This window comes from Falco naumanni, chromosome 1, assembly GCF_017639655.2.
Source record: "Falco naumanni isolate bFalNau1 chromosome 1, bFalNau1.pat, whole genome shotgun sequence".
NCBI lineage: Eukaryota > Metazoa > Chordata > Aves > Falconiformes > Falconidae > Falco > Falco naumanni.
Window position 1 is genome coordinate 86543700 of NC_054054.1, and position 27735 is coordinate 86571434.

Below are 27735 nucleotides of genomic sequence, written 5' to 3' on the forward strand. Positions count from 1 at the left end.
TCGTTAAAGGCAGCCGCTGAGGGGAGAGCGGCAGCTAGCGCCTGAGGGGAAGGGGCAGCGCCGGCCCGTGCCCCGCAGCAGAAGGGCTCCACCAAGGCTCTCACCCACGGCCGTCGCCGCAGGCACGGGCTGCGGCGGATGGGGCAGGAGTGCCGCCCGCTGGCGCGCCGCGGGTTTAGTCTTCGTTTATCTTATCTTGCAGCAGAAGCCAAGGCTGGAGGAATTACCGCCTTTTACCGGAGCGGAACGGAGGGCCGCTCCAGGCCCTCACCCACTGAACAAGTTAGCTAAACCCAGCCCCTCTCCTACAAACACTGCTTGCTTTCTTTAAGCAGCAGCACAGTATTACCTCTCCAAAACTTTGATTTATATTTTTAATTTAAGTAGGACTATTTTCCATGCCGTATGTACCAAGCAGCTCACAGCTTAACACCGAGCTCTCAATGTTCAGACACAATTTCTAAGTACAGAAAACTTCTTATTTACGTAAAATTACTTCTAAAGGGTTAAACAGTTGCTGTTCCAGTTCACTCCAATACTTTATAATTTGCCCCAACAGTAAAGAACTATAGTAGCTTTTACAGATATATTTAAAGCACTGCCTCCTTCATCCTCCACTATCACACTGATTTGAAATCAACATCAGGTACAAAACATCATCATAATACATACTGGTTTAATCACTGACAATATAATAGCATTTAACTGGGATAAACGTTTTTGTTCTCTTCCATACGCCATTTCAGGACGTTAGAATCTTCTGATATTTACCTCATGTCTTTGAGATCCCCAAGTACTGCTATGAAAGGTAACTAATATTTTAAAATTGTATTTCGAAGACCTCTGTTAGGCCTTTGTGTTTGTCTGACAGGACCAATAGATCTGATGATATGGTGGTAATTTATATGGAGATAATGTCATGGTACTGTATCAACACATAATGATAAGGTTACTGAAATCAGTTTAAATCTTTGCAAGCTGTCCTCAAAACCTGAAAGCAGTTTCTAATTTTTAATTTCTCATAACAGGCTTCTGCACTCAAGCCATTATTTTAGAGTGGTGCTTAAATTATGACTGCTTTTACTAATGTTCAAACAAACCACTTCAGAATGTGTATTTAATAAATATCCATGGTTTGCGAAACAGCCATTTACATCACACTTCAACCTTCAAAGCACAGGGGGAAAAAATCTCATGGTTAAGTACAGAATTTGAGTTGATGTTGGCATTTGCTGCAAACTAGATCTGTCACATCACCTCATAAAATGCTAACACTGTGACAGGAGAAGATTGTCCCTTTCAAATGGTACATGAAAATGCAAGTATCATGACTCATTTGCATCCAATTTATGTGACTCTGTAACTGCAGTATTGCACCGAGAGAATTGCACACCTCAGAAGTGGTTAAATTTTCTGTACGTACATAAGCAGCTACATTTCAGAAGAGGCACAAACACAGATTTTTGCATACTCAGAATTAAAATGCCTGCAGTGCTCTGAAAGTGAAAAATCAGTATGCTATTTTTCCATTGCACATCTTTCTTCACAATCATACTATGACTTAAAGCAATAATACAACAGCCAGTTCTTTGAGACACTGACGTTACAGAGAAATATACTTATTTTTATAAACCACCCAGTAGCAAAACAATGTTTTCATCAAAACAATGTTAAAATCATAGCTACATTTTTAACCCAGAAGGCCTATGTGACCTCTGGAGAACTACTTCTGATCTGCTTTGTCTAACGAGTTGCAAATTCACGTGAAAATTTTGATCACCTGGACTTCTGATGGAAGACTCCTCAAACATGCACAAAAATCTTACCACCCACCCAGACTTCTGAATTAGAAATGTGCAGGTCCATCCGCATAGTGGAATCGGGATTTACAGTAGTATCATAAACTATCATTATCATCAGGAAAAAAAAAAAAAATCAGTTCCTAACGATAAGGAGATTTTCACATACAAAACACAGGAAGGCTGGACAGGGACTATTGCTGTCAACACAAAATACAGAAAAGAAGCCTATAACGAAAACAACTATGACCTTCCTAATAAAGTTAACAGGCTGCATTCATCAGAATGAATATTAGGTGGAGCCAGTGTCTTTTTTGTATTCTTACAATGTTAGTAACTGCGGCACATACGGCACTGTTAAAGCAGTGAAAGCTACTGGAAGACAAATTTCGCTCAGCTCCCATTACTTCAGTATTTCAATAAACTGTTTTGCAACTTTTTTTTTTTTTTTTTGGTACTGGTAAACTGGTATTTGCATGCATTACGTATTTTTGTGTGACACTTTGCTGAAATTTGCTCTCCTCAACCTAACCTGTCAGTCATCATCTGACAGCCATGGAAAGATGTCAAGAGGACCCCCATGAGAAAGCTCGACATCAGAGAACTGATCTAAAAGAAGTGGTTGATTGCTACAGATAACTGAAGTAGACACATTCTTTGGCTCAACGGTACCGTGGAATTACTACACAGATGCCAGACGCAAGATTAGATTTAAGGCAAACTAAGTGCTTCTGTAAAGAACAGAGTTCTGATTTTTCTGTTGGAGGAACTTCATCCAGTTGGCTACTTCTCTAAATTTTCAGATTGCTGTTAGCATTTCATCCAATAAGGCAGACATTTTTCTAAAGAGTATTACTTAAAGCAAGATATGACAACTAAGAGGTCAAATAAAAAGTAAGAACTTCAAAAAAACATTCTCCGCAATTGCCCATCAGACCTGGGTTGGTGCTATTGCAGTGACAGAAGCTGCCCTTGCTTGTTCTTGATCCACAGAACAAACTTGTTCCTAGGGCTGAAAATCGTGCATTCTTAAATACCCTCAATTTATGTATGGGAATATTAGAGAAAAAATTAAATTACATCCATGTGGGATAGAGTACCAGCCTTCACACATTGCTTTCTATAGGCCCTTTCATCTAAATAGTTCAGAACACTTTTCTAGAACAGATAATATTTACCTGCTATTTGTAAAGATAAACTTAAGCATAAAAAAAGCCCAAATCCTTTGAGGCAGCCTTGTGGCTGCTTTCATGTCACACACCTCTACCATATGCTGTTGTTTAGTTGTTAAACTAACCCTGCAACTTAATCTTGCTTTCAAAAAAGCTACAGCAGTACTCCATTGACAACCACTACTTCAGGCATTCTAAACTTCTCCAAGCCCATGACTTCTGCTGAGTGGCAGATGCTCTTGTGAGTCATTATATATAATGAAGTTTTAAATCCAAACCTGTGATAATAAAGGATGGTTTGTAGTTCCATAGGACTGCTGTGAAATATGGCTAAGAAGCCATTGTTCCAATTCCTTAGTTTGGTCTACTATATATACCGCTGGTGGCATGCAGACATGAATCAAGAGCATAATCTTTGGCTGCCAAAATCCAGGTGTAGCTGCACTTACACGAGCAAAGCCATAAATGTCAGTACCTTTGTTTTCCCCAACAGAGGAAACATAAGTTATGCTTCTGAAAGCACAATTGTGCTGGTATAGCTGGTTTTTTATGTAACTGCCATTCTGGGATTGTTTTGCCAGTCTAAACACATGCATATTATACCAAGAGTGTACTCACACTTGACTGGCACAATATATTACTAAAGAAAACAGAAAAAATTGCAACTGCCATATTGCAAGTTTACTGACATAACACATGCCTATCACTGCTACATCTGTACGTGATGCAGACCAACATAAGCAGAGTTCTGCAGCAAAACAACTGCTGCCAAGTACTTGGGCTCCATGCTACGTGCCTTTCAGACAGTTTTGCTTCAGGCTAAACCCATTACCTGCTGGGGTACACTTAGCACATTCCTGAAGCACAAGTACCAGTTCCAATCCATCTGAAAACAGCCCTGTCCCCTGGATCCGAGGTCGCCCTGAAATGTGAGCCAAAGCACAGGAAATGGGGACTATCTGAAAAGTCATGTAAGGGCACTACTAATCAAACTATGGTACTAGTGTAGACCCATCTGTAATTGAAAGGACAGTTAATTCTTCTCTAAATGCCAGCCATTCCAGTGAGACATGACAAACATGAGATGGACAAACGCATTTGATCAAGACCTTGGCTCTGTGGTATTTCCAGTAGCTGTGCACAGCAGAGCTAATAATGCAGGGAAGGGAAAAAACCTAGCTTTTTCATTCACCTTTTTCTTGGAAGAGCACATTCTTTTAATGAGAGGCAAAAGCCTCAGTTATTGAATACTAATTATAATGTTGTACCACAAGAAGAGACACTACAGGCTCCACGTATTCTCCAGTTTATTATTTAATCTGTCTTAATTAATGTCTGAAAAGTGATGGGGTTTCCTCCACCGAACAGAAGCAATCAATGTGTTTACACAATCTGGGAAGTTACTGACCAAGGCTGGCTCTGTGCCTGCAAGGGCTGGCGTGTCAGATGAGATATCCATTGACAACACTTCCTCTGTCACCAGAGACAAGCTTGTAAGGCACCCCACTGCATCTGGCACTGCTCTCAGAGGCCACAAATAATGAGTTTCGTAAAACCACCTCCGTTCCAGAACATTTTACTGAGAATATTTATGCATACAACGATTATCAAGAATGTGCTGAACTCACATTCATTTAGAGCAAGTTAAATGAGGACTAAATATGCTAAGTCCTCATGCAAAGGGCAGTTTATACATGTGTTTAAATTCTTTGTTAAGTTACTACTATGTAAGCATAATTGGAGAGACCAAGCATACAATAGCATCATTTCATAGATATTATATTCTGCATATATTAATTTCATCAGTTATTTCTATGCTATTTAAAAACATATAAAGAAATTCAAATCCCATACCTATGTAACATAGTTTCAGTGGAAACTTTGTGATCTGTGCACAGGACTGTTCTCGTTCAGAGTGCTGCTTTTTTTTTTTTCTTTTTTAGGGGGGTGTTGGGTTTTGTTCGTTAGTTTTTTTTAAAATCAGAAGAATACATCACTGAATACCATTTCCAGCTCAAACTCTTCAGGAGAAAGATCAGGACTTCACATACATTTTTATAATGTTTTTAAAAAAACAAAGGTTTTGCCTACCAAGACAAATATTTAATAAGGCAAATACTAAAGTTTTAATAAGTAATGTGATCATTCAAGCTGCTATTTAGTAAAGATACAAAGAAAGACAGTAAGATAAATCACAAAATGGGATGGAAATGAAAAGCATGCTGAAAAAGGTGTCATTTTAACAAAGATATTCAGAATATAGAGGTTCTTTTGTTTTACTCACTTGTTAAACCTAATGCCTCTATTGAGGTCACTACCAAGTATTCCTCAACTTTGAAATCCCACTTGCTCTTTTTTTTTACTTTTGTGTTACAACCACTTTTAAGAACACAGACTCTCTAGCAATACACAACAAAACTCTCTATGTAGCACGACCTTTTTGGCATGGTTGAATGCAAGTTGTAATAGAATAGATACTCCATTCTGATGATGATTCTGAATTCCCCACCAAATGCTTCATAAATAAATTTTAGATATGCAAATATGTATAAACTACATCTAAAAAAATATATATAGTATATATTTATAACTATATAAAACAGTAGCTTCATTAGGCCACCCAAAACTTCACGTTTAGAATAAAGTGCCAGAAAATATTCCTGATGTAGCCTGGATGTCTTAAAGCTACACTGTCTATCTTTGTCTACTCGTAAAGCAAGCCACTACCTTTTCCATTCCACTTCTGCAGATAACCTTCAGAACATCTTTCAATGTAACAGGTTTTCTTCATTATATCTTTTCTCTGTTAAATTAAGTATGGCCTTCTCTTCCACTTAATTTCTCCAGCTTCTGATCTGTTTTTAGTTTGCATTTGTTTTTCTCCATTTATCTTTCTAGTAGAAAGAAACAAAAATTTAACAAAGCAGCAGAGAAATTCTCCTTTCTCATTCATGTTGCATATGACTTAATTTGTAATTCTTATCTACCTTAATACAAAATTTTACATTAATTCTTATATTGCTTCCTCACCTAAGATTTTAAGTTCAGTCCTTATGCCTTCTGTTTTAAAAGGTACATTAAATTTGGTCTGATACTGCTTCTTCATTCAGTTTCTAATTTCTAGATACAGGATATTCCAGAGGTAGTTACTTCACGTATGTATTTTATACATTCAACGTTTTCTTCACTCTGTTCACCTTAACTTATATTCACAGCATGAATCACACTGATGGGTTATGTAATTCCAATAGTTTATTCTATTACCTTTCCAGTTGATTACAATATGGATTCTATTTTCACTATTTCCTAAATCCTCAGAGAAGCTATCAACAAGACTTCTCAGCAGAAAATTAATCAGATGAAGAACATTAATAATGTTCTATTACATGAATCTGAGTGATACAAAACTAATTCCTATTAGCTAATATTCCATATAAATAGGGATGCTTGCTAAGCCATAAATGTGCATTAAGATCCTCAAGCTAAATTTGAAATGTAAGATGCTTTAATTATTGCCCTATTACTGCTTAGTATTTCACCAGTTCGTTTTGAAATTACTTATTTCCTTATGATATTAAAAAAACAGTATTCCAAGTCTAATCAGTATTTTGTCTGAATATTTAGTTTGGTATATTTCATTTGTAACAATAACTATCAGTTAAGCTTTGAAAATACTAAGGACCTCCAAAGGCCTAACTCATTTTCTGGTCTGTTAAGAGTAGATTTATTAGAGCTACTGGTAAAAGGGATATGAGACAATTACATCTCCGCTGCAATGTCCAGGTACAGCAGAAAATTAAGTAGTCTTAACCTGATCTAACAAGAGTGTCTCAGGTTTGCCCAGGATCCAGACTTTTTGCACAGTGAACCTGGATTTTTGCCTTTCAGTAGCATTTTGAGAGGCTCGGGCTTTTCACTAAGGAAGCACTGGGTTTGCTCTTTCCTTCCTATTATCTGTACTGTATCTCTGCTGCGATTATTTCAATTTTTTTTTTTTTTTTTTTGGGGGGGGGGGAACCTGAGCTCCTCAAAGTACTCTATACATATATTTATCATTATACTAATTTTCAAGGTCCCTGATAATTAGTAAATTCTCTTGCCACAAACATTTGATGCAATCACATGATTTCAAGACCAGTAATCCAGACCAAATTTATTTTGTTTCAGAGACAAGAATCAGCAGTGGCAACTTTAAAGGTCTGTGAGTTAATAAAGCTTTTCCTTTTGCAGATTTTGGGAATTCCCCTAGAGGTGAAGATGGCAACCCAGATAACAATGACAATACAGTTGCTTGTCTTCTCAAAGTGACTATCAGTTTGAAAAAAATCACTGCTTGTAGAGCTAAAACTAGCTCTGAGGTGGCTCCACCATTTTATAGGCAAGAATATGCCCACACCTCTTTAAGGGCTTGCTTGGCACATTCTGGTAGTAATATTTGAAGGATCCACTCCAGTCTGCAAGGGAGAAGGAGGATTCCACATACCCTGAGGTTAAGACAGGAAGAGGGATGCTCCAGACATTGTTTCAGACATTCAGTGTTTGAAAACCTTTGTGTTTTCTACCTGATCTTACTGTGCTTGGAGAGGAATGCAGCCAGGGCTAGTAACAAGAGGACACTTGCTTTTGGGAGGGGAAGCAGTGGGCACATAAGGGTTGTCAGAAGCTGGAGAGTATTTCAGAGAACTGATTACTTGGTCTGGGGGCATTCCAGTCAATACATTCTGTTTACTAACCTGAAAAACAAAGCAAAATGCCACAAACCTGAATTATTACCTTTAAGGATATCTTCCAATTTCTTACCTGGATAAGACAAAAGTATAACCATGCAACAGCACAGAACTGAAAAAAACCAACACACAACAAACAAAACAAGTTACAGGCAAATTTAACAAACATATACGCAAAAATGCACAAGCATTAATGTTTGACTAATGACAAAGACTGGTCACCAGGTTGACTTTATTCTGATTCTAGTTTTGAACACACACAAACAACTATTATGAAACAATTTTAAGCAAAAAAATATACTCGAGTTTTTACAGATATTTAAAAATTTCTTCCACGATAATTTGATAGAAAAAGACAGAAAACAAATATCCCTTGCAAATTTATGAATTTGAAAAGATGTTATATATAAGCAAACTTAGTAAAATGCCATGCAGTAGTTTCCTATGGACATTTTTTTCCTTCATATCCTTTAAAACTGGTATTTAAAATCCCCTTTTATTCTTAAAAAATATTTATAAAAATAAAAAAATGTTGTTGTTAACTTCAGCTACAGTTTACTGTTTCCAGTGGATTTATTGCAACTCTAACTTGCACACAGTGAAGTATGCACTTCACGAATACCTGATCATTTCTATGGACAAGCACCTGGTACCTGCACTGCAGTCCTGATCCTGTTTTCACTGAAGCCAATGACAACACTCTCATAAGCTTCAAAAGCAGTTAACACCCCCACCCCCCCCACTTATTTGCTCTGATGTAACAAAAACTAACATCAGAGGTTTGGGGGTTTTATTTTAATTGTCAGAAAAAGCAAATCCCAGATTTAGAATTTTGAATAAAGCGAAGCAAACTGTGTTATTATAATCTGTTTTTACATCTAAGCTCTGACTTGCTTTTCTTTTGCCTATATGTAAAATACAAGAATAATTTTTCATTATTACAGGACTACTATAAAAACTGAGGTTTATGAATGCTTTTAGCTTGAAATGGTGGGCAAGCATTCTTCTTGTCCTTTAGGTAATGTCTTCAAAGAGAATAACTTGTTCAAATATACACTGGTAAATTTTTTTCTTGAGATATAAAAAAGTTTGCCACACAAACTCTCAGTAAGAATAAGCCATGAAAGCAGAGTTTTGTTTTTAAATATGAAATAGTCAAATTAAAATTTAAGACAGCTATGGCTATTTCTTTGCATCTAAAAATAACAATACATTTTTTATTCATACAAATAAATGGTTTAAACAGTCATAACAAATACAAAAGGGCTAACTACTCCCTACTGCTCAGAAATATAGTCTGGAAGGCTCCAACTTTGAAACCACATACAATCCAACGAGACTGCATTGACAGCTTTGCAATCAAGGTGGTCAGAAAGTCCTTTATGTAGTACTGCATCAACAATCTGTGACTAGTCATGCAAGCAGTCCTAGTATCTAGGAGCTATTTAAATATGCAAATACAAAGGAATTAATTGACTAAATGCTGCTTTAGCATCTCCTGGCAATTAGAAATCTGGGAATGGCCTTTCACAGTACTTCATCTCAATGGCAAGTGTAATTTACTGCTGCCTCCATTACAGACACACCAGTGAGAATGCTTGAACATGCAAGTCCCAGTACAGAAGAATAGCTGCACATCTTTGTGAAGAGTATGAGAAATCTTGCTACTTTGTCATTATTAATTAATAATCAGAGGCTTGTATAAAGAATACATTCAGCACACATAGCAAAAAATAGCAGTGATCCATTATTAACATAATATTCAGCATTAAAAATAAGTCAAAACAGAACACCAATAGCAGCAAAATAACTCAGGGTTTTAAAATATCTTGGTATTAGCTAGAATCTTCTATCACCTACACTGGCACTGAATAATTGAAGAAAGCATGCATTTAAATAGCTTTTTAATTCACAGATGTTAGAACATATGCAGTGCATCTTAATACCCAACTTTTTCAGCAATATGACTGCAGTAATTTCACCTTACAACAAATAGCTATCTTTACTAAAAATCCATGAGCAGTCACTTCAGGCTTTAACATATTATACCAATAAAGAAATGAAGCCAAAATTGCACATGTATAAACCAGATGATATATGTAAACTTCATATTCAGCTTCTGTTTGCAAACAGATACCTATTCCTTACCTGCCTGCTGGGGAAGAAAGTCTAATTAGCAATATTGGTCTATCTGGAAACAAGATGTCACTATGCAAATAATTTTATTCTGGTCAATGATAAGCAATTCTGCCTCCAAGATTTTTTCAGCAAAACTGAGGAAAGACTGAACTAAATTTCCTCTCAAATCAAGTTTTAGAAATAAGATATATTGTGTACTGTCTATAGGAAAACAAAGTTAAAGAATCCCCCTTGCTTTGTGCTCCCCAAGCAGAACACTACACCGTGATACCACTGAAAAGTTACTGAAGTACTTAATGCTACAAAGATAACATACATCATTCAACACACATTGGCATCAGCTATACAGTCTTAAAAACTCTATGTTGAAGGGAAAGCAAATTTTAGTAAAACCTTCACACAGGACAAAAGCAGCAAATGCTTACCCTCCTTGAAACAAAAACATGTTTAAGAGTCTATTTTTAAGATGTTTAAAACATCTTTAAAAAAACTAACCCAAAACCACAGCAATGACTTTGTCTTGGGCAAAGATGGCCTTGTCCTGGAGGCAGAGTGATATTTAAAAAATTATTTCTGATTACAAGTTGCTACTTAACGTAAAAACAATTTCTTCTTTTGGTTTTATCCAAAGGATTTGTGAGCCTGGTAATGTGCTACCAGTTTATTTAAACTTTTGCTTTCCTTGCTATTTTTAGCTTGTGGAGCTAGCACAAAACATTTACTAGAGCTTAATGGCTTGTTCTCTCGTTGCTGTTATTACAAACCATTCAAATGGAAAGTTGTTAAGTGTGCAGTTTGAATTCATAGGTGCTTGTTTTCCACTGGTTGACATCTGCATTGATCATATTGCGCTCTGTGAAAGTAACCTCTCCTTCTGAATCAATGAGAATGACCGTGTTAGTCCTGAAACAACATAAGGGTAGAGGGTTAAGCCTTGTGTCCGTTACGTAAGTTTGCAGGGTCCCATCCCTCATCCCCAAAGGTTTTAGCTCTTTTTTTTTTCTTGACCACATCATCACCACACTAGCAGGGCAGAAATCGCCCTAGCAAGTTCAAATGGGCATTTTGAGTCCCTTCTTCCATCACTCTGCTGCTCTGATTCCCCGTTATACTTGCAGCAGCTGACACATAGCTGCTTATTTACAGAGAATATGATAACAGGTCAAACTTTTTCCAGTGCCAAGTGTTCCATTCAGAAGTAGCCTAAACCCAAGTTTTTCTTCACAGCCTACATGTACCCCATTGGGTTATTCCTGTTAACAGTACTTTTTCATTCTTTCCTTTCAAATCAATTGTCCATTAAGATTTAAACATCGCTAATTATCATCACAGGACACTGATGCACAATCACAGAAGAAAACCCCTTTCTTTCTCTAGCAACCTTCCAAAAGGGACATTTGTTTTCAGGAAAAGCAGATTCCATTCATGCATCTATGCCATTTTGTCATGTGTAAGCTGTCATTTCTCTATGGACACTGCAGTACCCCGCCAGAGAGATGACTGACAGAAGCTGGAATCTTTCACCATCCTGAAGTCATTTCACAGTTGTTCACTCATATAAAAAAGGGCTTAATTTCCTCAGAAGAATATCTTGAGGCCTCATTAACAATTCCTATTCACTAACCCATGTTGCTAAGGGAAAGGTAAGTGTGAGCATACAATTACAGGAGGAGGGAAGACTCGAGATATAGTGTTAATTCACCAGTATGAAGTCAGTATTTCTACTGTTATCCCTGTTTCCTTTGAAACAGCCAGACTGCAACCTGTGAAGGAAGGGGAGGAAGATGCTTCTTTACCATTTTAAATCTTCATTATCCCATATTTCAAGTGTTCTTTGAATACATTTTATAGAGATACTCTGGTTTTGCAATTTTTCTTAGAATACCAACCTAACATACTTACAGAAGCATGTGCTCTCTGCTTATTGATTTACACCTACAGTGGAAACACTACAGCTGATATGCCAGAGACACCGATCTGACAAAATCATTGGCAAACTTTAGAGTAGGAATTCCCCACCAGCAGCAACAGGGTTCACCTATAATTTTCTCCCATTGAGAATTAAATGCAAGATACATTGCATTATTCTATTGTTCTTGCAGCTTTGGTAGAACAATCTGAGCAGAAAGTGAGAGTATCTCAGTAAGAACAGCAGCATCAGTTAGGGGAAGAACAGAAATACATGTTCTTTTGAACAAAAGTAATAGGTTTTTCATCTATGAGAATGGTAGCTACGTATTACAATGAGATGCCTAAAGAAACTTCTAACTTAGCTGTGCAGGTGGCACTACACTTGGTCTTGAAAGAGAAATGTGCTCTGTAATTCCACAGATAGCACAAAAATGCAATTATCTTCTCTAAAAAGCACAAAAATGCAATTATCTTCTCTAAAACCGTGATTGCAGAACTTTTCATGTTTTGATTATATCAAAATTAGAGATGGTCTGATCTGCTACTATACTGGGGAACCAGGAGAAGTGTATTACCTTGTCTTGGACAAACTGAAGCTATGTCACACTCCCCACCAAAGATGAATCACAAAGTGTGCTTAAAGTGCTCATATGTAGCAAAGCTAAGACACCAGAATACCGAGCAAGGAAATAATTTACTTATACTTAATACCTGAACAAATTTAAAGCAGTCACTATAGAATTAAAACCTTCAGCAGCATAACTTAGATTCAAGAGATGCTTTGATTTAGTACACATCTGGTTTTGACTATGAATTTTTTACCTTGTTCCATAACCTGGGCAACGAACACATACAGCTGCATACTTGTTCAATATAGGACGTACATAATCCTTCCCTTGGTCTTCAATCGCAGGGTCTGGTAATTGTCTGGAAAAAGTAATAAAAAAAAAATTGAATTCTCCAATATTAACACATCCCTCTTGAACCAAGCTGTGTTGACTGAGCGGTTGATAAATAATCACTTTTTGAGAAGTAGAGTGTGAGTTGTGTGCAAAACTAAAGCATGAAGAAAGCCAGAAGATAAAACAGCTTGTAAAATCTTTCCTAAAAAAGATTCTTTCAAGCTCTCGAACTTTCATCTCACTTTAAGAAATATTTTTCATAACTTGACAAGTTTTTCACTTTCCTTGTTATTCATTTCTGTCTTTATTTTAGTTTCAATTAGAACATTAATGATCAAGTAATTTGAGGTACATCAGATAAACCAGCATTTTCCAGTTAAGACTCCAGAGTGCTTTCTCTGTCGAAGACAGACCTCTCTGCTTCCTTTGGTCTTATTTGGAATACCTGGAAAATACCTAGGACAAGCCTCAAATAAAATTTGTGAAGGTGCAGCAGAGGACGTGAGCTGGTGCCCCAATTTCTTGAAATATATTCCTATCAAAGCTTGAAAGAGATTTGGAAATGTAATTTTATTATAAAGGAAATCAAGCTTTGTTTGTTTTAATTAAACAAGCATCAGCACCCCACAGAAGAGATGCTAAGGTCACAAATGTTACTGCAGCAACCCTACATCTCCGGCTTCCCATTCACATCACCAGAACATATTCTCAAATGCTAGCCACAAGTACAATTTCCTATTTCAATAATTACACTTTCCAATTTTATTTATCAAAGTCCAATTTAACTACTATTATAGCACATTTTTGTGTTTGATTTTTAAGCTTCTTCCATCTTCAAGAAATAGATCCATTTCTGCCCCCTTGCACAGGCCCAGTTGTACCTGTAAAATAATAATAGTTCAGCAGCCTATCAGTTGTACAGTGAATGTCTGGGGAAGAGGGCAGAACAAAAGTGATGAATTCAACCCCTTTTTCAGAGCTCATCCTGATCTCTGGAGGAGACTGTGCAGTTTGTTATTCTGTAACCAACCTTTTAACCTAACTGGGATCATTTTCTTTGCTATCATGGTGGAGAAGATCTGCGGATGTTTCAGGGAGAAGCAAGAATAAGTGCATTTCTAGTGTGAATGGAGCAACTAAGCTCTTCTGACTCCCATACTGGGCACAGGGCCGGACCACATCACAATGTTACAGCGAAGGCACACAGCAGGGCCCTTGAACCTGTGAGAGCCGTTACCTCTCATACTCTACCACTGGCAATTGTATACTCTGCACAAGAGGTGGCTCTCCAGCTTAATGACCCCAAGCAGTTTTAATGAGACTGGAAGGAGCTGCAGTATATCCCTGAGATCACAGTCAAAGGCAGGGCTGAGGCAGAAGAGAAGGGGTAAAAGACAAAACTTGTATCCAGCAGGAAAAAAGGGAATTCTGAGAGTAAACCAACCATTGCACTCACTTAATTCCTGTAACACACAGAGTGATCCTAAAGTAACGTGCAATAAGATATGTTATGCAAGTCCAAAGCTAGTGCATATCCATGTGTTCATATGATGAAAAGATCATTTCATCTTGAACTATACTTAGGACAGATTACAGACTTATTTTTAAGTATTGCTTATTGCTTTTTGCAATTAAGTATTTCCATTTTATAGTCAGATGGTTTCAGATGAGATCATACTGGATTACTGACCATTAAGGGAAGATCATTTGGGCTGTACTATATCTTACACCTTTGTCTTTTTACTCGTAGAAAAGGTAGTGATTAAGGAAAATGGCTTGATCTGGTATCAGATTATATAAGTTATTAGGATGGCTTCCTAATTACTATTCATCACTCAGATGTCTGAGCTCTTATACAAACATCTATTTCAAGCCACTGAAAAATGCCAAACATGAATACTGGCACTAAAATTGATAAAGTTAGGAAACTGGATCTATATACCAGAAACAGCTTTGCTTCAACACAAATCACCCCCTAGAAAGGTAAAAGTCAGGCTAAACACGGAAGTTACTGGACAGTGAAGAACTGTATTAATTCAGACCACAGCACCTCCTTTACCCTGCTCCATGTCTGGACATTGACATGTTATCAATTTCCTTTACTTGTAAACATCTAGCCTATGGGCTCATGTCACAAGTGCAGGAACCTCACTTAGATATTCAAACTTATCTCTTGGGAACTTCCTTATCCAGAGGCCTACAGCTGAACTGTGCTTTTACTTCCTCATCTCCTTCCGCCACTTTACTTAAAACAATTGTGCTTTTGAGGAAGGCAGGTGGGTTCTACTTTGAAAACAGCTTCCTTCTCTGCCCTCTGCCTACATACAGTCTGGGTAGCAACACAGAACAGCTAGCAGCTATAACACAAACCTGCTCATGTAAACAAGCACTTATCCTGTAATCAGTAAGAAACTGAACCTTATCCTGCAGTGAACCTCCACACAGCTTACAGCAAGCAACTTGCACTCGTCACTCTTACTAAGAGAAATGCAATTCTTAAAAGGGCACAGAGAAATCAGTGTACAGTCTGAGTACCAAGACTGCAGTAATAACATTTACTGTGTCTGCTGCTTAAAAAAAATATCAATATTGTTGAAAGTCAGTCATCGTGGAGAGAAAGAACATTACTTTTGTCCTTCATTACCCAGCTTTAGTCAGTTAACGTAAGGCTGAAGTTTCTTTTCTGTCAAAATAGTTGCTATATGTAATTTTTAACTGGTCATAGCCAGAGTTTACTCAAAATGCAGTATCATGTTCTTACGGTTCTTGATTATTCATCACTGTAAGGAGCTCCTGCACCAAGTCTTCTTTGGTAAGGTCTTGACTTCTCTTGAGCACTTCTGTGAAAAGCTGCTTCCCATATTGTAGCTTCTTCCATGGTGTATCCAACAAAGAATTACTCAATCCATATATTCCTATACATAAACACCACCAAACAAACCCCAAACAACTTATTAAATTTATTTTCTTTGCTCCAGAGCTTATGTGCTATGTAAAAAATATCATAATTAACTTATCCCACACAAATCCCCTTCTCTGAGGGACAAAACCAAACACTAACAGCAGATCCATCATGAATCTCTTACGATAATTTGCTTATTCATCCTATCGCCAGCTTTTATTTTGCCTCAAAAATAAGTGAGGTCAAACTATGTATCCAAGATGTATACCATATGATAAAATAAATACAACACTCCTTCAGATCGTAAGAGTCTCCCAGGTGTGTAACTCAGAATAACGTAACCATTTCTCAACAATTCTTCCAGACCACTACGTCAGACTGTTTCACTGGGGGGGGGGGGGGGGGGAGGGGCACAAAGCCAACACATAACCACAAAAAAACCCCAACATCCCCAGTTTTGAGCATCATTGCCTTAAGGTCACTAAAATTAGATTAATTTGATTTTCAGCACTCTTATTAACACAATGTACACTTTGGAGTGAAATCAGGTGAAATATCAAACCCTTCCCCCCCCCCCCCCCCAACACTAATAGAAACATTAAGGTATGACGTAACCCAAGTACAAAATAACTTGCAATCATGATATTTTTGAGTTTATTTCTGTAAAGCAACTTCTACCCTTCACACTTCACATGTTATGAAATCAATGAATTCTGTAATAAAAAAGGTGTATAGTAAGTTTAAGATTTACAAGCAGTAACATTCAACCGCTTACAGACCAGTCCCTGCAGACCTTTTCTAGCTGCATAGTGTCAACATACTTACTAAACAATGTTCAGAAGGGGTGAAAGAAAAATATTGATTTAATCGGAAAAGGCATTCTGGTGATTTGCAGTTGTCATTACAGATTTCACAAATTTTAATCCAATTTACATGATTCCCCAGCTAACCTTTAACTGCAGGTATGCTGTAAGACACATGCCCCATTCTTAAACTGCAGACTATAGCTGACACGCATCTTATGCTGGGCTCTGCTTAAGCACACTTCTGTGCTAAAATTCAGTTACTTTGTTTCAGTTTTACTCTAATCCCTATCTTCAACGGTTATTTTTAGTCTCTGGTTTGCTAAACTAGGAAAAAGGTACAACAGAATTAATGTATTTTTTTCAGTTTAGCTGTATTAATCATAATTTATTTTTGCCTCTGATTTTACTACTGAAAAACACTGCACAGCAACATCTGGTGACAGGAAGGAGCCTTCTCTTTAGAGGTACCCTGTATTTCTCCACACAATCCAAACAAATAAGCACAAAGACTACAAAACCTCATCTCTCCCTAAAGGCAGCCACATACACAGAAAAGAAATTTGTTGTTGAGGCGTGGAGACTACCTTTGTTACAGTCTACAGATAACTCAAAGTTGTGATTAAATTTCTCATTACAAGCAGGCAAATTTTAATATTTTTTTTTTTTTTATGTTTGCATTAAAACCTGTTTTGGGCTTGTAGCTGTACAAAAACTAACAGCTTTTTCCAAGAATTTATGCTGTAATTGCTACAGTAACTATTTGCCTACTGGCAGCAGCATTTTGACCATTAACCTAAGCAGGCAAAATAAGCCAGTCATTAACTGTTACCAACCAGCTACAGTGCTCAGAGCCTTCTTTGTGCCCTTGCCCATTTAAATTGGCTTTTCCGTTACAAATTCTAGAGGATTGTTTTATGTAGTTGGTTAGCAAAGGACCAAATTTTAAGTATTTTAAGTCAATCTACCTGATAAAACAGATACTTCTATTTATTTCTTCTTTTTATAGCCAACTCTGTCCCTAGGGGAGCACAGTCACACTTAGGGTCAAGTCCACAAACCTTTGAAAACTCCATTCCTCAAGAGAGGCTTCTGTCCTTCAGTCAGTTACTTAAGGAGCATCCCACTAACTGCAGCGGGTACACTGACATGGATAGAAGCTTGTTGATTCTTTACTGAAATTTATCAGTACGTACTTAAATTCATGTAAGATTTTTTCTTTAAAAGAACGCTGAGAAATATTTAGCGAAGACAATGCTTAAAAAGCTAATTAGAGCAATACAGCTACATTCTCCATTCTGACTCCTTTAAAATAACAAAAAGTAATATTCAGACCTTTCTGAAGAAAACCTACCAGCATTTAGGAAAACAGGTTCTGGTTCTCCTTTGTTTCCATAATAGCAAATTACATCTCCTTTGGTGGTACTGAAAAATATAAATAAGAATTTCTCCTTGAAAAACCATCAGCTTCTATATTTGATTAGGCTCTAATTTCACGCAATCTTCAAACACAGCAAGATGTTTCTCCCACTGTTACTACTATGATACCACAGCCCAAAGATTAATTGGAGTTATGTTATTCTCCTCCTCTCAAAATACTCTATTAGCTGTACCACTGTCAAATAGTACCATTAACATTTTTAAACTGTAAAAAATTTAATGAAAACTCAGAACTTCTGCACTCAGAACTTAGTAACAAAAAACTGTATGGTTTTGAGTAACTGGAGATTTAGTTACTCTGGGGAAGGGGGCACATTACACAACAGGACAGTCCAGCACAGCAAGTACTATTTACCCCATCATCTCTTTTGAATTGCTACTGCATTCTAAAAGGCTGGCTACTGTGGGCCATTTTATATGGCAGAACTGAATTTTTAGGCCCACTTACGGCAATGTCATAGGGCATAGTTGGGTCCTTTAAGTGACAGATAAGCATTTTCAGGCTGTTTTCAGGTAGCTGTAGTTACTGTTTGTAAGCGCGCTCTCTCTCTCTCTACTAGTGTAGGTACTGGCTTCAGTACTCCCTCTCTGGTGCACAGTTTAGCAGAGAGGATCTCAAAATATTCAAAGACAGCGTCCAACATTGCAAGTAACTCTCCCTTGGCAGAGATGGTAGCAACATATCAGATTAGCATGGATTTTAAAGTACTTAGACCAATACTGACAACATAAATACCAAATAAAATGATAAGAAAAAAAAATCAAGAATAATTAAAAAGCCTTCTGTGTCAAGGTGAAATACAGGGTGGGGAACAGATTGACATTAGTTGGCTCACTCTCAGTATCCCTCACTCCTATCAGTTTACATGAGATAGCAATTCCTCAGATTGCTATCAGTTAGTGGTTTGTTGGTTTGGGTTTGGTTTTTTGGGTGGGGTTTTTTTTTGTTCTTGTTGTTTGTGGTTTTTTTTTGGTTTGTTTTTTTTTTTTTTTTTTTTTTTTTTTTTTAAATTGCCAGGACACATCCATAAGACCACATAATTCTGTATTTCACTCTAGTGATTTACCTGCTCACAGTGGAAGACAGTATTTCAGTTACGAACAAATACATTCTGACTGTAGTTCAGCTTTTAATTTGTCTCCCAAGCTCTAGCTCCTTAGGCAGCAGATAAGACTTTTTGAATTAAAAAAACCCAAACACAAAACTTGCAGTGAAGGTTGAATTTGGATTGAGTAGCATAATACAATACAGTACAGAAGCTATTTCCAGTTCATCATTTCTTCCTAAGATAAAGATATATCTGTGTCTTAATGGCAAGATGCGTACATAGAATGCAATCTCATTAATTACATACTGAAAATTAAATTGCTCTGCATAAAGTTTGAGTAGCAGATGTGAACTTAATAACAAGAAAAACAGTCTTGATTTAGCTGCTTATATTCCTAATAACCATTCTGAAAGACATGCTACAGCATCCTCTGTAAGACAGCCAAATGAAGAGGGAAATATTAACTTATTAATTATACAAGTCAGAAGAGGCAAGAGGAAGAACACCAAAAAGAGACATAAAAGCAAAAATAAAACTACCTTTCCTCTTCTGGGAACTAATCTTCCTCCTCCTAAACCCACAAAGCTTCTGGTGCCTTACAGAAAGACATCCAAGATGTTCACCGTAGTTAGAAGACAATAATTACTGCAGATGGTATTTATGTATTTTTGCTTTTATTGTTAAATATCATAAAGCAGCTCTCAGTTATTCAATTTACAATTTATCTACTGTTAAAAGAAACACGGCATTTTCTGAACTTGCCTCTAGTGGCTTAAAAGACATTTATTTTCCTTATCCTTGTTTTTCTTTTCAACATTAAGATCCTTGTTCAAATTTACCTTATGCTGACCTCAAGATGCCTTACCGACTGCCCCAAGTCTCCACAGACAGCTGCCCACATCAGAAACATGACAACTAGTGTGCTTTAGTTCCAACAGGGCACTGAACACCAATCACTCTTTTCTTATTCTTAAACACTGAATATTTTTCTGAGTCTCTGCTAGAGTTCTCATGTGAACGTACTACCTGTGATTAAGTAAAAATATTCTTAATCATCAATGATAAGAAAGTTTATTACAGAAAAGGCCATTTATTTCTTTACTCTATTTGGAGTATTTGCACTGGGAATACCTAGACAGTCCGTAACAAAAGCAGCTGAAACAAAGTAGAAAGAAAACAGGAGGCATCATCAGTATTTTCTGCCCTTAATTTCTTGAGATGCAAATTTCTCTTCCACTACTACAGATTAATTTCTGTACATGACCCATTTATGGAATCTGTTAAAAGAGTCGTATTTTAAGAGACAAAAGGGTTTTAAAAAATTATTAAACAGACTAAGGCAGAGAAATACAGGATCTTCAGTTAGTATGAGAAAGTGCTGCTGAAAAGTACAGGTGGGGAAAAAAAAAAAAAAGACATTTCTATTAATAACAACCTGATCTTTCCTTTTCTTTCTTGAGACTCCTTCAAGTTCCAAATGAAAAGTTACACAGAGAAAAAAAGGTCCAGTTTCTTCATGAGCAGGTAAACACATCAAAACATCATCTGTCTTCACCAGACATAACATTTTGTTCATTGAATAAGCTTAAGCATTAGAAATAAATTATTGGAAGAGTGGAAAAAAAAAAAAATCTCTCATGAAATATTCAGCTATTAGGCTGGTTCAGCAAACCTTTTTGTCAGTATACTTGTCTACAGAAGTATTTGTATGAGGAAAATGAGCCAAAGGTATATTTCCTGAAACTATTTTTATAGTCATGCCACGTAAAACAAAGTCTTTGACTTCTTCCTATTAGTAGGTCTCCTCCAGCTAAATTACCAAGATATTCTCCTTTTAAGCTAGATTGACACTATTACAATTTCTCTAAAATATCAAATATAAGGTTCCCATACATTCTTCCCTTAAGTGGATTCTGCCAGGTCTTCAAGGAAACAGGAAAAACTTTAGGTAGCCAAAGAAGTTAAGCCATACTGTACTTGGCTGCAAATACTAAGCTACATATACAAGATGCCTGAGACCCTACAGGAATAAAAGAAGAATGGAGTTCAAAGGATAAACAGACCTTCTAATGAGAAGATCCAGGTGTATGAGTTCAGTTATTCAAAAAACAAAACCTCTGAAAAATAGAATGAGGTTAATCATCTTGCACAAAGCATGCTACGGCCCTTGCAAAGACTTACATAAACCAAATCTAGACCAGGTTTATTAATGTCTGGTTAAGCTCACCATTTTAGCAACGTCAGGTCTTTCTTCTCCTGAGCATTCCTTGTATTATCTTTATGCCTAGTTAACTGTTAGCATGAAGTGATGTTAACGTGTATGAATTCCGTCCCAGCTGCGTTTAGATGCTTTCCCACAAACCTGGTTCTGACTGGTGCATTTAGAACTGGCACACAGTTACTACTAATACTAAAAAGAATCCCTTGGCAGCTAAAAATGCAGAGCATTGAGCTGAGCTGTCATTAATAGACCAGTCTGACTTCCTGGCCCCAGCCACATGCTAGGATACAAGTAGTCATATACTCATAGGAGTACACTGGCACACTGCATTTTCCATGAACAGCAGCATAGAAAATGCAACGGGCAAGTAAAGTATTTTAGGTCACCTCAAGTTACTGAATCACTGTACTTCACCAAGCAATCTATTTACACTGTATCTTAAAAGCAAGAAGCAGTACTTTGAAAAATACAATCCATAAATAAAATCCAGTTGGAATTAATACAATACAGACAATGACTAAGCAGAGGGAGAACAAATGAATCAAAGGTAAAAAACAGTGGGAAAAAAGTTGGCTGCTAATGGCCTATTTTAACCTTAACATTTGGGTCACTAAGAAAATTAAAACTACAGTAGCAATTATAATATATAAAATGCTTATAATATATTTAAGCAAATAAAGCAAAATCATTAAGGTGATTATAGGGTGGGTTTTTTTCAGTTAACACAGCAGCAGCTACACAAACTATTTTATTGGTGCATTAAATGCTCTCCTTTCAAACTGTCAAACCTGTACCTGCTGTAGAAGGTCTACAAAAAGATCAGAACAATTATTATCACCTGAGGTCTCAAAAGACAGTTTTAAATGGAAAGGCAGACAAATGGCCCAAGCAAGCCCTTGAACACAGCTGTAAGACAAGTCCTGTCGTAAATGAGACTGCATGCTGAGTAAGTAGGCACCACTGACTTCCTTTAGCAATGGCTTTTTATGTGAAAGAATATTATCATCTAGCATCTGTTCTGAGATTCTTGTGACTGACAAATTCAGTAACAAGGTCCCCTGGAGTTTAACAAAAAGATGGGGAATACATACAAACTGCAGAGTCGCTAATTCTGAACACCTGTATCTTACTGTTTCTACATTCCACATTCACCCAGGTATGTGTTTTCCATTACACTTACCTCCACTGCAACACTGCGGCTGGCCTTCTGTCAAAAGGCTGCTGAAGCCTTCCAAGAGACTTCTGAAATGGGGATACTTCCAAAACAGTTCACTGTGCCAGTCAGCTACTCTTTCTTTTATCATTTGGCTTTACCTATTCTCTTCCTACTGTTTACAGATACTCAGTACTGAACATCAAGGCAGAAGTCAAGATTAAAAAAAAATAAAATAATAAAAAAAAATCACTGTAAGCTTGATCACAGCAACAGCCTCAAAATCCTGGTCTGGACTCACATTCTGTTCCCTTCCAGCTTTACAAGTACAGATACCAATTTCACTGGAGAAGTAATAAAGGCATAATTGAAGTAATGACAATAGGACCCAGTAGACATTTTTTTAAAAACCCCAGCCAGAGCTGACAGCTGAAGAAGAAACTAAAACTATATAAAAATTATGCTTTAGATAGATCATTCTGTCAAAAAATTTAAGCAGGAACAGATGTTCTAGGAAATATTCTAGGCAGCATAAATCTCAGTGGTAATAGATGGTTCACAGCAACATGAAAGCCATGCAGTTTGCTGTAATTATTGCTTAATGCTGATGAAATATAAGCACTGTCCTTCTGCACCCTTGCCCTGCTTCAACTTCAAAGTGGCTCCAAGTCATGTTCAACAAAAACACAGACAGAAAGGAAAAGAAAAAAGGGTTAGGGTAGTAAAGCTTTGTAGGGTGTGGTTATCACCACGTGATCACTCCCCTGGGCACTGAGCTCTAATCTTCCAACAAGGTGAGTATTTTACAGACAAGGACATTGGATTGTTTTATAACATGTGCATGTATTTTTTGTGCAAGGAGAAAAAAATGAAATTGGCAGCGTGAAATGCTCTAATAGTAGCTTCAACAGAATAGTATGGTTCACAGATTAATTTTCTTCTCTTCAGTGTTCACGAGATAATCTGAAAACTTTCTGTTCTGAAGCTAAAAACAAACACCAAATGACCAACTATAAAGCCCAAACGTTTTTGTACATATACTGCCTACATCAAATAAAATGGTGAAAAGAATACTGCCAGATACACACAGCTGACAAATTCTGCTTTAAAGCAGTACTCCAATTTTGTTCCCAGGGTCTAAACTTTTCTTTGGTATTGTCCTCATTTTTTGAGCCAGGCAGAAGCTGACACCAGAGGGAAGAGATAAAAAAAGTTTTTCAGCTTTTTTCCTTCCCTCGACATTGGACTGTCCATCTCATTAGACTTTCAAATAACTAAGGATCTATGCAGAAATATTTCAAAGGTAGTACCTGGACACCTCATTTTCATGAAGAAGTCACCAGGAGCAAGACAAATGTACTTTGCAGAAGGTGGTATTAGGACAGACAATGCATGAGAAGAAATGGAAGTGAGCTTACACAGCAGCCACAACGACTTGCCCATTTACATTCTTTCCACACCAGCAGTCTGACCCTATCTCACTTTTCACTGGAAAGGCTCTTAAGCCTAACCTCTGGAGAGCAATCAAATCCCTCCTACATAGCCTTGTCTTAATAACCATACTGAATGAGACAGCCCATGTTTCTAAAATCTGGCCACAATATTCAGGTGTTTTAATCTTACGAGGCCCTGCATTATCAACAGTTCAGTTAACTCTTCTCCCAAACACTTTTTTTTCAGTTTGCCTTTTTTTTTTTTAATCTCAGTAATGTTGCTACATGAACTAACCAACTGTAGATTTCCATATTAAAAAGGAAAAAATATATACAGTCTCTCTCTATATATATAAACACTTTCAAACATGCATTTTATATTACATACTTGTGTATGTATTCCCCTCCCTACACACATATTCCAACCCTATTGTTTTGGGGAACTGCAGTTTCAACTGCAACTCAGTCCTATCCATCATCACATCAAAGATAAAACCTATTATTAACCAAACTTCACTCTCCAGAACATGAAGAATACATTCTAGTACAATCTCTCTATTTTCAATGCATTACACCAAAGTAGTCAATACAGGTGATGGTACAGTTTACTATATTTCCCCTGGAGAGACTGAAAACTGCCTGTCACAAGAGAGAGCAAAAAAGCTGACATGAAAGGCCTTTTTCTTCAGCTCTCTCTCCAGCTGATTTGTTTACTAAGGGACAATTAATCTATTCCTGATGGAGAAAGCAATTCACTCCTATGATACAGAGATGTTGTTGCACATAAACAATATGGGCTCTAACTGACAACCTGCCTGAGACTCTAAACTTGCTGGGAGAGTGACAAGAAGCTGTCACTTCAGTTTGTCCTTCAGGGCAGTCTGTATTACACACTTGGCAGTATGGAATGTGAGATGCTGCCACAACAGCCCTAACACAAGTCTGAGATACCCATGAAAGTCTGAGCAACTGCAGCAGCTAAATTCATTGAACATAATAAACACAGGTTTCCCCAAGACAGGAACGCTGTCCTGACCATCAACAGGAGTTCACTATTACTTCAGATATTATCACGAAGAAAAACTGTTCTGAATCTTAAGCTGCTATCTTCTTAGAGACTAGTCCAGCCTCTGATAATCTTGTTCCTCTCTAATCAGACCTACTGATAGCCAAGATTGAAGGAGCAGCAACAATACCTTCTTAGAAGCTAATTTTGCAGCCACACAAGACTCCAAACAGATACTGTTTGCCATATGCCATACATTCAACATAAAAGTACATTTAGCATAATGGGGTAAGTATTCATGACTCTCATACTCAGCAGGTAAAGCAGGACAATAAACTGAAAAGATTAGAAAACTACAAGTATGTCTTCCAATACAGTACTCTTATTGTAGTGTACTCATAAGTAGTGTTTAAATTGACATTGTGAGATGCCACAGAACAAATAGATTACACTAAAAGTGTCACAACTCATGCATGCTTAAAATAAGAGTCACACCAAGCTATGGAAATAAACAACCCATACGGTGGTTTCCAACTCTCCTTCTCACATCACTGCATCTGTACCATCTAACACACTGTCATTGTAATAGAGAAGGTAAAAATTCCTTTTCCTGAAACGTGTACCTGAAGACTCAAACATTGTAAATCTCTTTCTAAATGTGCTGCTTACAGGCAGCAGTATCATGTGCTCAGATATACCCCACCGCAACAGTGCTTCACTTACACTTTCAATTTGAGTTTCCTCTCCATTTCACACCACTAAAAGAGCCAGAGCCAATCACTACTTGCTACACAACAGAAAAACATGTTAAGAATAGTCTTCAATCTTTACTTTGAACAGTAACATGGTCCAACAAAGTAGCATCAACTACAGTAACATTTTCAATTTACATAGAAAAGTAGCTTCCATTTATATATTGCATTTCTCTCAGGAGTACTTCTAATTTCCTAAAATGACAAGTTTACATATCTTACAGAAATTGCTCTGCATCATTAGCTTGCCAAGAATTTCATTTCATCAGAGTATTCAAGGCTAAGGACATGTCAAAATGGAGAAGTTAATCAACACATACAGCTTTCAGAGTGATACTCAGCAAGGAATTATGACCTGCATCACCACAGAAAGACTATTCAATTGAGCATTCAATTCCCTATCAGCCTAGCACGGAAGAACAAATAAACAAAACCAACACATGAATGACTGCCTTAAATAATGTCAAATCGAATCTACTTTAATAACATTGTACTAGCAACCATTATGACTACTCTATTTACCTAAACTAGAACAAAGAAACTTACTTGCTTGCTAGGTCACCCCTTGAATATCATGTTTGCTTGAAAGCACAGTAAGACTATTTCTTCTGTTATGTTAGTTACAGATAGCCTTCCAATTTATAAAGGCGAGCCAGGCAGCAACATGCAGCAGAGAGCGCAAAAAGTCAAATTCTCTGACCATGGTAAAAATTAATTTAAGCAACAGAAAAATGTTGGGAAGTCTCTGCTGGGATAACGAACTTCGTAAAGTAGAGAGTAAAAATAAAGAGCAGCAAACCCTGTAACTGCCTAACCTGCTTCTGGATTAAAATTCTGGAAACATAACCTTTATGCTTATTTCTAACCTGGTACACCAAGCAGAAATACACTCCTGGTATGGCACGTGTCTGCCTTTCTGCAGTGATCCTTTTAGACTGCAATCACCTTTATGAGTTTCATTTCACTTTCCCATCACTTCATAGAAAATTAAAAATTGAAAACTAATAGCCTAGCAGAAATTGAAATAAAGGCCTTTCTTTAAAAAAAATAATGACAGAACACTTGCAGGAAAATGGGAAAGTAGGGAAGAAATGACTGGTAAGTCAGAAGCACCAGCTGAAGGTGGTCTAATACAGAACATGAAAAATGTAAACATAATGCCAGTTAGTGACAGGGTGCTATTTTCACTTGAAAACAGTACACACTATGACCTTGTGCTTCAAGTCTATGTGGGTTCCCAGAAACATGCAGAAAGGCTTAGTGGGAAAAGGCCCTGCACCACCAGGTTGTCCAGTAAGAGTAATGCTTCTGCAGAAAGCGTGCCAAAGCAGTAGCGTGCTCTTGGCAATTTATACCTGTTTATATTCATGAAGCATGCATCTCATTGAGAACTGATATATAGCCTGGAGATGACTTAGCCCTAGATTTCCATTCTTCTGAATCAGGCATAATGCAAAGAAAAATCAGCATATATACTTGTGTGCACACACGTGCACTGAAAAGGATTGTGCCAACCCCACTGACTATCAAGTATCCAAGGTCTTTTCGTCAGCTATCGAAACTTGAACATATTTGTTAAGTGCCAATTTTTTTTAGTGTTTCAGCAAAGATTAATGATACAGTCACTCTGACAGGACTAATAGCTTGAAAGCTTTCAGCTGTTCTAACATTGCCACAGCATGCCACCTCTCAAGAGGCAAAAAAAAAAAATAATACAACCTGAGACATAGAAGCGAGGTTTTGTCAAAACCACAAGCCACATAGCCTTCAGGGTAAAGACTGACTACAGCCTATTAGGAAAAGACTTGCACAAAGTTGTGTGGGAAAGCAAAGATCAGAAAACAAGATAACCCTCCAGTGTCTGAAAGATGAAAAAATAGCAAAGGAAATTATGACTAGAGTAACATTAAGACCTTACATGCCCATTAGAAAAAAAGGAAAGCTCCAGCTTTAGTTTGTGACAGGCTTCTGTACTGTTACACTCCTGGGCTAAGCAGCAACATCACTATTCTCTTTTTCCCTTTGACATCTGAACTGTGATGTTTTGTAGACTTACTTCAAGTCAGCTGCTAATAAATTAAATCCATTGTAAAGATGTCCTTCTACTGAAACCTTCTTCAGGTAAGAGTAGCTGTCCAGATCTGCAGTCAAGAAGTTTGTTACAAGAGCACCTACAAAAGAGAAGTACACAGAGCAGCCTGCATGTGTGAACTCTATTCTGAAAGGTTTGATAAAGAACAGTAAGACAAAAGATTCTCAGTACCAACAGAGTTTAACAGTAGGGGGAAAACAAACCAACCAACCAACCAGCCTTTGAAAGGCTTAC

The 27735-nt window shown here is 37.2% G+C and overlaps 1 protein-coding gene across 5 annotated transcripts in view; it reads right to left on the bottom strand.

The window, feature by feature from the left end:
* Positions 1-7913: 7913 nt before the first annotated feature.
* TANGO2 (transport and golgi organization 2 homolog) overlaps positions 7914-27735 on the bottom strand; it is a 41768-nt gene continuing 21946 nt past the window's right edge. For 4 of the 5 annotated variants that reach the window (XM_040602931.1, XM_040602914.1, XM_040602924.1 and 1 more), the window contains 5 exons: positions 27466-27580; positions 17710-17780; positions 15412-15565; positions 12571-12675; positions 7914-10740 (listed from right to left, as the gene is read on the bottom strand). In XM_040602931.1, the coding sequence (XP_040458865.1) occupies positions 10620-10740; positions 12571-12675; positions 15412-15565; positions 17710-17780; positions 27466-27580 (566 nt within the window). In that variant the 3' untranslated portion in view covers positions 7914-10619. The remainder of the gene's footprint in view (positions 10741-12570; positions 12676-15411; positions 15566-17709; positions 17781-27465; positions 27581-27735) is intronic. The other variant, XM_040602947.1, reaches the window with a different exon arrangement.